The sequence below is a fragment of the Oncorhynchus nerka genome, linkage group LG10 (genome assembly GCF_034236695.1).
Source record: "Oncorhynchus nerka isolate Pitt River linkage group LG10, Oner_Uvic_2.0, whole genome shotgun sequence".
Lineage (NCBI taxonomy): Eukaryota > Metazoa > Chordata > Actinopteri > Salmoniformes > Salmonidae > Oncorhynchus > Oncorhynchus nerka.
Genome location: NC_088405.1, coordinates 521,216 through 531,375, shown reverse-complemented (window position 1 = coordinate 531,375; position 10,160 = coordinate 521,216). Strand labels below are relative to the sequence as shown.

At 43.7% G+C, this 10,160-nt stretch overlaps 1 protein-coding gene across 1 annotated transcript; it reads left to right on the top strand.

The window, feature by feature from the left end:
- The first annotated feature begins 2,879 nt into the window (after positions 1-2,879).
- On the top strand, positions 2,880-6,506 carry hhex (hematopoietically expressed homeobox). Its single transcript, XM_065022892.1, has 4 exons — positions 2,880-3,376; positions 4,953-5,131; positions 5,348-5,398; positions 5,628-6,506. The coding sequence occupies exons 1-4, from the start codon at positions 3,022-3,024 to the stop codon at positions 5,889-5,891; spliced, it is 849 nt and encodes a 282-aa protein (XP_064878964.1). The 5' UTR covers positions 2,880-3,021; the 3' UTR covers positions 5,892-6,506.
- Positions 6,507-10,160: the final 3,654 nt, after the last annotated feature.

Below are 10,160 nucleotides of genomic sequence, written 5' to 3'. Positions count from 1 at the left end.
ATTATCTCAAATACTGGATAATATTTAATATGTTGAGTTTCTTGTTCACATAATTGGTGCTCAGGTTGGATTTTTGTTCTAGCGCCCAATTGACTCCTTGAATGAGAGAGGAGTTTAAAGGAGATATCAGTTTTAAAACTTCAACTTTTTCTCTCATTTGCATGGCAAAAATGTGTGTAGAATTGCAGGAAATTAGCTTTTAAAACTACATACATTTCTCAACACCATCGAGATGGGGGGGCCTTTTCTAAAATCCCTTATCACGGCCACCATATCAGCCCCTTTTTGATCTGGTTTTGGTTTGTTCTGATTTGAGGTTGTTTGTTCACGTGACATTTTGTGAAAATTCTGGATCCGAAGTCCACGCCCCTTTCGTCGGTGATTGGTCAACAGTACTACTCCTAGTAGGAGTGGGAACATGACATGTTTGTTGTTTGTCATTCAATAAGAGATGCACAGTTTTTACCCTTCAGAAATAAAAAACTAGTCTGCTCTGTATATCTATCTTCCTGTAGATGGCAGCAATGATGCTCCTTCTGTTTAGGTGGTCCATAAATCACACAGGCAGGCGGCACTCAATGGGGAAAAGTGAAACCATTGTTTTTAATCTAACCTTTATTTACCTTTATTTAACTAGGCAAGTCAGTTAAGAAAAAATATTATTCACAATGACGGCCTACCGGGGAATAGTGGGTTAACTGCTTTGTTCAGGGGCAAAACGACAGATTTTTACCTTGTCAACACGGGGATTCAATCTAGCAACCTTTCGGTTACTAGTCCAACGCTCTAACCACTAGGCAGCATAAATCAGGTCGCAAACCATGAGCATTTTAATTGTTGTCGAATAATCTATGATGTTACTTGGTAACCTGGGGGCAGATAAACTGTAATTACATGTAGGTAGCCTAATCACCATAATGAGTCCTTCATTTCAACACTATGAACCTAATCAGGTGATAACAGGCGCTGAAGACCCCGTTTGTATAATTAGTTGAAAACGAATATCCATCTGTGACACAACAGATTATGGTCCTAAAGCCTGTGGCTACACCCTCTTACTTTCTCTCACAGTAGACTGGATAAAGTAGCCTAGACGGCCTATGGATATTCATGGGATTAGCTTTAATAATATACCACATATTTAGAATAGATACAGTTGGGTGTTTGATGATAATTGATTTGATTAAAAACCGTTTTTATGAATTGACTCCATTAAATTCAAAAACATCTCTAAAATCGGCCTTGTGTCGCCAACAACGTCGGTGCGGCTCGACGACATTAGACAGCGATGACCACCCACCCTGCTCTCTGTTACTATCAGCGGTTGTCGGAACAGAAGTCCGGACGCCACTCCGATCAATTCACTGCAATCATTGTCAAAGTCCAAATATTAGCCATCCTAGTGATTTGACTTTCATGTGAGGCTATATGTCTCAGCTTCTCTCATATCAGTGTTTATTCTTCGGGTCTCTTTTATCTAAATTACGACGTTAGAAAGTTTTCTTTAGTAGAGTGACTCGCTTGTAGAAAAATCGAATCGGCTAATCAGTGGAACTATTGTCAATGGGATTTCAGCTTTGCGGCACAATTTTGCATCAAGACAAAGAAAAATAACTGTTAAAAGAGCTGAAAAGAGCCGAGTTACAAAATTGCACCTTCAGTGAATATAGAATACACCCAAATAGGCTGCGAAATATTACACAAATGTTCAACGTGTAGGCTAGGGCCTGCTCGTAGTCATGGACTCTGTTTTAAACTGGAGAGAGCACAGATGACTTATTATTGATCAAACTGAAACATTAGAGAAGTTATAACGGAATGTATTCATTACTGTTTAACAGAGAAGAGGAAACGATGCGGGAATAATCCGATAGAGCCCCTACTCGGTTAGCTATTTAAAACCACTAACATTCATAATAGACCCACAACACACAGCACTGTTATACTGACGGGCTACTATAGTGTCTCTCTATTGGCTCACTGATACAGGAATCAGCCTCAGGATCATTGCAATCATCCACATCATGAGTTAATCACCTGTCACAGATACAGTTGTATTTTACAATCTGTTGTTGCCGTTTAAATCTGAAGTAATATTCTGTGATAATGTGCTCCAAATATCCGAATGATTCAGGCCATTATAATTTACTTTTTACAGATTAGAAGTTTTTTTTTCTACGTTTTATGCACATGGAAAACCACGTGTATAGCCTGTTCTATTGAATCTGGAAAACCACGTGAATGGCCTTATTCTATTTAATCTGGAAAACCACATGAATAGCCTGTTCTATTGAATCTGGAAAACCACGTGAATAGCCTGTTCTATTGAATCTGGCAAACCACGTGAATAGCCTTATTCTATTGAATCTGGAAAACCACGTGAATAGCCTGTTCTATTTAATATGGAAAACCACGTGAATAGCCTGTTCTATTGAATCTGGAAAACCACGTGAATAGCCTTATTCTATTGAATCTGGAAAACCACGTGTATAGCCTGTTCTATTGAATCTGGAAAACCACGTGAATAGCCTTATTCTATTGAATCTGGAAAACCACGTGAATAGCCTGTTCTATTTAATATGGAAAACCACGTGCCTATTGAATCACTTATAAAGAAATGTCTTTTTAACATGTGCCACGCGTCAGGAGATGTTCATACCATCTTTCTTTCTTTAACAGATAACACGTAAAGGCCTATTTTATGAATGAACATAGGCTCTTAAAGGTAAGATAAAGGATAGCCTAATGATTGGATATTATTGAATTATAAAGTGTATTTGCCGAGGGGACCAATCGCAGTGTGTGTGTGTACCTGCAGGAAGTGGCCTGCTCCGTTATCTCCTCCCTCTAATGCTGAGATATGAAGTAGCTTTAACTGAGGTCACACTCACCAGCCAACTCATGGAGAGAGAGAGAGAGAGGCGCCTATAGGTTTCCTACACTTTCCTACACTTCTTCCTTTGACAGCAGAAGATAATATAGTTGAATAGAGATATTATTCAGTACCAACACAGTGTGATCATGCAGTACCAACACAGTGCGCCTTCAGCCATGGGTGTTCCTCTTTACGCGCCGACCCCTATCCAGCCCGTCCACCCAACTCCTTTCTACATCGAAGACATCCTGGGGAGAAATGAGACCCTGACCCAGTCTTCAGCGGTGGTCTCCACGCCAAATCTACCGTCACCCAATTCATCCTTCACCAGTTTGGTCTCTCCGTACCGGACCCCCATCTATGAACCGACACCGATCCACCCTGCGTTCTCTCACCACGCTGCGCTCACCGCCACGTATGCCTCCGGGGCTTTCGCTAATTCACTGTATCCATTCCACCGCTCTATGGGGGACTATACTCTGATCAGGCACGACCCGCTTGGTGAGTTCAACTCATATCAATCTCTTACCTGTTTGGATGTTTTTCTGCTGAAATTCGTTAAAGATACTTTAATGTTGACAACTACTATACGTCTGTAATAACCTATGTACAATGTGTCGGCGAAAGGAGATTAAAAGTTTGTGCGTGTACTTGATTTTGAAACTAGATTCTCATATTCTCTGCGTGCTGCAGGTTTCCTTCCTAAAGTGGTAGTATGTTTTAGAGGTAAAAATGTGTAAGCATTATATGATGCTTGAACATAGTTTATTTACTTCAGGCATAATTTACCTAAATACATTAAGTTATCTGTTTCATTTGCTAATTGTTAAAGTGTTGGGCCACTTAAATCAACCACCTTGAGTTTTTTGGGGGTGAAAAATCCGTTATTGTTTCAAACATCCGATGTATCCTGCGACTAAAACATGCTCTAAATCACTTGTTATTTCAGCATTAAAGTGTCGCCCTGGGGTGAACTGCCTCTCTGTTCAGCAAGCCTGACCCTTTCCGTTCATACAGGAAGTCTTGAGCTCTCGATAGGAGTAAATCTGCTTTCAGAAGCTGTTGAATGTTTTCCTGGCGGCCTCGAGCAGCCTCTTCCCCGGGAGTCGTGCATGATGCTGATTATTTTATCGACATCCTCAATACAGACACATTCAGGAAACACTCGACTTCTGATAGCCGGGATCCGTTTGTCTGATATTGTTCATTTCCTCTGCGGTGGATTGTGACTTTATGGTTGCTAAAATAATCAAACTGCAAAACATGAAATAGGCCTATGAACTGACGCAATTTAAAATCTTTAGGGTGACTTTTGAAGTTATTTGAATTTCACTATTTCATCCAATTGATTTCATTTATTAAATAATTCAATTCATGCCTATAAGAAAAATATGGGTTTGATCATTGTGCCACAAAACCAAAATATTTTTGGGGTATAACGAATCATATAATTTTTTTTAAAGCGATTATTTATTTTTTGCCTTTTGGAAGATATATATGTATGTGTATGTATATATATGTGTGTGTGTATATACACATATAATATATGTTTTTTTTAAAAGGATTTAACTATTGTAATGGTGATTATTATTGTATTCTTATGAGGTTATGCTTATAGTTTAATGAGATAAGCTGATTAAAGCATATGTCGATTTTAAAAAAGCATCAATTGCAGTATGTTGATGGAAAGGTCGTTAGTAAAAATGAGAGAAACTGGTGAGGCAAAGCAACAGGAAACACAGGACGGATATTTTGCCATAGTTCTACTCTCTCCACTCTGCTTCAAGTTTCAACTCACGGCCTTCCTTTAAAAACGGAGGTTAAACGGATGCCTGCAAAACACCGACAAAAGAAAGATTATAAACAGTGTAAATATTTGCATAGAATCATTTAGGCCTCTGCTGGAGGAGAAACGAATCAAGTTTAACGAAAACCATTTTGATTTATTTTCACTTTTTTTTTTTTTGTGGGGGGGCTACTTTAAAGGTCTAACATTCAGCATATAATTCTGCCCCATTTGTCTAAAACATGTTTTTCAATATTAAATCATTATTTTGTATTTTTTTTGTCTACAAAGGTAAACAACTTCTATGGAGCCCGTTCATTCAGCGTCCACTGCACAAGAGAAAAGGTGGACAAGTCCGATTCTCCAACGACCAGACAATAGAGCTGGAAAAGAAGTTTGAGACACAGAAATATCTTTCACCCCCCGAACGAAAACGACTGGCTAAAATGTTGCAACTGAGTGAACGACAGGTCAGCAGTATGTTTTATTAGGGTCCACATCCAGTATCTATTCATGTCAGTTGGGTTTTATCCGTTTCACCCGTATCATCAATTACATTCTTTTTTTTTTTAAAGACATTTCGTTCAACTGATTTCCGCATAGGCCTATAGTCTTAGGTAAATGATCTGACACACAATCTAGTAGAGTAACATTTTAAAACATTTCTCGTTGACATTGTTTTCCAGGTGAAGACGTGGTTCCAAAATCGAAGAGCCAAGTGGAGGCGACTGAAGCAGGTATGAATAAATTAGGACGGGGTTTAATGTACTTTTCGATTAAAGGTGTCAATTATGAATAGAGAAAAGGCTATTTATATCTAATTTCAAGCTAAAAAAAACAAACATTTATTATAGATTTCGTGCTTGAGTAGCCTGTGCGTAACATTCATGCACAATGCCAATGGCATACCCAATGTGAAATGTACGCTGTGGCTGATTGGTCACCGTTGTTGTTATTTCCCCCCAGGAGAACCCTACCGGCAGTAAGACAGATCTGGAGGACGATAGCACCGGGAGAAACTGCGAGGAGGGACCGGAGTCAGGTGTGAGCCTCAGTCCGGGCCGGGACCAGAGATGTAGGGCTACAGAGATGACGCACACTCACAGTCGGTTGCAGTGTTCCACGTCGCTTCTATCACAAGGACAAATAGAGTCAGACATTTCAGACGATACAGACCAAGAGCTGGACATAGAGGATGACATGGAGTTCCCACTAAATCCACCGATATGAAGTCATCAGATCACTGTTTACAGGTCAATCTGGACGTTGTCCCACTGGGTGACTGACGGCCCGGGAAAAGGACCAATAGCCCGTCAGTAAACATTGTTGTAGCATCTTTCTGGGACATAGATTTGTTTTTGTATATAATTACCTGTATATTTTGTGATGTTGTTTTATTGTCATTATGAGTTTTTAAAAAATAAAACATTAATTGAGCAAAGAAATGAGCGTCGGAACGGTTAGGCCTACAAACGACATGTTTTACTCTAGGACGTCCATAAGCCTCACTGGACGTGAACGTGAGCATTTCACGGTACTGACATATACAATTTGATTTGAAGATCCCCTCGTACCGGTTAAAAACACGGAAGGACGTATGTGGAAGTAGTTTAGTGACATTTATTTTTTTGTTAAATATTGGTACAAATATTAAAATTACAATCCTGATCTTTCTTATACCTCTCAGATATAGGACAGACACTTTAAAACAAACTTCCTTTTGATGCATTTTTTTGTTGTTGGCTAAATCAAAAAGCTAAATCTTTCTTGGTATGACCATCTTAACAACAATTCCACATGTTAGGTTAGTAGAACCCTTTTGAAATACACTCTTAATTAAACTAACGATATCTGGGTTGCGTCTCAATATACCACATCCGCGGGTTTTGGCGCTGGTTTTGTAGATGGGATGCAGTTTATGTCAGAATTGACCATAATTGACTTTTGCGTAGCAGGTGTGTTTGTCAGACCATTATGTGACGTCCCGAAAATCTGTCTTCTCAGGAAAATGTCTCCAGAGTCTAAACAGTTTTGTTTTGATCTACCACGCCCACAAGACTGTCTGAAGGGACCCAGTACTGACTGTCTGAAGGGAACTCAGTACTGACTGTCTGAAGGGAACCCAGACCTGACTGTCTGAAGGGAACCCAGTACTGACTGTCTGAAGGGAACCCAGACCTGACTGTCTGAAGGGAACTCAGTACTGACTGTCTGAAGGGAACCCAGACCTGACTGTCTGAAGGGAACCCAGACCTGACTGTCTGAAGGGAACCCAGACCTGACTGTCTGAAGGGAACCCAGTACTGACTGTCTGAAGGTAACCCAGTACTGACTGTCTGAAGGTAACCCAGTACTGACTGTCTGAAGGGAACCCAGACCTGACTGTCTGAAGGGAACCAGACCTGACTGTCTGAAGGGAACCCAGTACTGACTGTCTGAAGGTAACCCAGTACTGACTGTCTGAAGGGAACCCAGTACTGACTGTCTGAAGGTAACCCAGTACTGACTGTCTGAAGGGAACCCAGACCTGACTGTCTGAAGGGAACCAGACCTGACTGTCTGAAGGGAACCCAGTACTGACTGTCTGAAGGGAACCCAGTACTGACTGTCTGAAGGTAACCCAGTACTGACTGTCTGAAGGGAACCCAGACCTGACTGTCTGAAGGGAACCCAGACCTGACTGTCTGAAGGGAACCCAGACCTGACTGTCTGAAGGGAACCAGACCTGACTGGCTGAAGGGAACCCAGACCTGACTGTCTGAAGGTAACCCAGTACTGACTGTCTGAAGGGAACCAGACCTGACTGTCTGAAGGGAACCCAGACCTGACTGTCTGGAGGGAACCCAGACCTGACTGTCTGAAGGGAACCCAGACCTGACTGTCTGAAGGGAACCCAGACCTGACTGTCTGAAGGGAACTCAGTACTGACTGTCTGAAGGGAACCCAGACCTGACTGTCTGAAGGTAACCCAGTACTGACTGTCTGAAGGGAACCAGACCTGACTGTCTGAAGGGAACCCAGACCTGACTGTCTGAAGGGAACCCAGACCTGACTGTCTGAAGGGAACCCAGACCTGACTGTCTGAAGGGAACCCAGACCTGACTGTCTGAAGGGAACTCAGTACTGACTGTCTGAAGGGAACCCAGACCTGACTGTCTGAAGGGAACCCAGACCTGACTGTCTGAAGGGAACCCAGTACTGACTGTCTGAAGGGAACCCAGTACTGACTGTCTGAAGGGAACCCAGTACTGACTGTCTGAAGGGAACCCAGACCTGACTGTCTGAAGGGAACCCAGACCTGACTGTCTGAAGGTAACCCAGACCTGACTGTCTGAAGGGAACCCAGACCTGACTGTCTGAAGGGAACCCAGTACTGACTGTCTGAAGGGAACCCAGTACTGACTTTCTGAAGGGAACCCAGTACTGACTGTCTGAAGGGAACCCAGACCTGACTGTCTGAAGGGAACCCAGTACTGACTGTCTGAAGGGAACCCAGACCTGACTGTCTGAAGGGAACCCAGACCTGACTGTCTGAAGGGAACCCAGACCTGACTGTCTGAAGGGAACCCAGTACTGACTGTCTGAAGGGAACCCAGTACTGACTGTCTGAAGGGAACCCAGACCTGACTGTCTGAAGGAAACCCAGACCTGACTGTCTGAAGGTAACCCAGACCTGACTGTCTGAAGGAACCCAGACTGACTGTCTGAAGGAACCCAGTACTGACTGTCTGAAGGGAACCCAGTACTGACTGTCTGAAGGGAACCCAGTACTGACTGTCTGAAGGGAACCCAGACCTGACTGTCTGAAGGGAACCCAGACCTGACTGTCTGAAGGGAACCCAGTACTGACTGTCTGAAGGGAACCCAGACCTGACTGTCTGAAGGGAACCAGACCTGACTGTCTGAAGGGAACTCAGACCTGACTGTCTGAAGGGAACTCAGACCTGACTGTCTGAAGGTAACCCAGTACTGACTGTCTGAAGGGAACCAGACCTGACTGTCTGAAGGGAACCCAGTACTGACTGTCTGAAGGTAACTCAGTACTGACTGTCTGAAGGGAACCAGACCTGACTGTCTGAAGGGAACCCAGTACTGACTGTCTGAAGGGAACCCAGACCTGACTGTCTGAAGGGAACTCAGTACTGACTGTCTGAAGGTAACTCAGTACTGACTGTCTGAAGGGAACCAGACCTGACTGTCTGAAGGTAACTCAGTACTGGGCCAGGGGAAATGACTGTCTGAAGGGAACTCAGTACTGACTGTCTGAAGGTAACTCAGTACTGACTGTCTGAAGGTAACTCAGTACTGGGCCAGGGGGAAATGACTGTCTGAAGGGAACTCAGTACTGACTGTCTGAAGGTAACTCAGTACTGACTGTCTGAAGGGAACCAGACCTGACTGTCTGAAGGTAACTCAGTACTGGGCCAGGGGAAATGACTGTCTGAAGGTAACTCAGTACTGGGCCAGGGGGAAATGACTGTCTGAAGGTAACTCAGTACTGGGCCAGGGGAAATGACTGTCTGAAGGTAACTCAGTACTGGGCCAGGGAACTGACTGTCTGAAGGTAACTCAGTACTGGGCCAGGGGAAATGACTGTCTGAAGGTAACTCAGTACTGGGCCAGGGGAAATGACTGTCTGAAGGTAACTCAGTACTGGGCCAGGGGAACTGACTGTCTGAAGGTAACTCAGTACTGGGCCAGGGGGAAATGACTGTGAAGGTAACTCAGTACTGGGCCAGGGGAAATGACTGTCTGAAGGTAACTCAGTACTGGGCCAGGGAAATGACTGTCTGAAGGTAACTCAGTACTGGGCCAGGGGAAATGACTGTCTGAAGGTAACTCAGTACTGGGCCAGGGGAAATGACTGTCTGAAGGTAACTCAGTACTGGGCCAGGGGAAATGACTGTCTGAAGGTAACTCAGTACTGGGCCAGGGGAAATGACTGTCTGAAGCTAACTCAGTACTGGGCCAGGGGAAATGACTGTCTGAAGGTAACTCAGTACTGGGCCAGGGGGAAATGACTGTCTGAAGGTAACTCAGTACTGGGCCAGGGGAAATTACTGTCTGAAGGTAACTCAGTACTGGGCCAGGGAAATGACTGTCTGAAGCTAACTCAGTACTGGGCCAGGGGAAATGACTGTCTGAAGGTAACTCAGTACTGGGCCAGGGGAACTGACTGTCTGAAGGTAACTCAGTACTGGGCCAGGGGAAATGACTGTCTGAAGGTAACTCAGTACTGGGCCAGGGAAATGACTGTCTGAAGGTAACTCAGTACTGGGCCAGGGGAACTGACTGTCTGAAGGTAAATCAGTACTGGGCCAGGGGAAATGACTGTCTGAAGGTAACTCAGTACTGGGCCAGGAAATGACTGTCTGAAGGTAACTCAGTACTGGGCCAGGGGAACTGACTGTCTGAAGCTAACTCAGTACTGGGCCAGGGGAAATGACTGTCTGAAGGTAACTCAGTACTGACTGTCTGAAGGTAACTCAGTACTGGGCC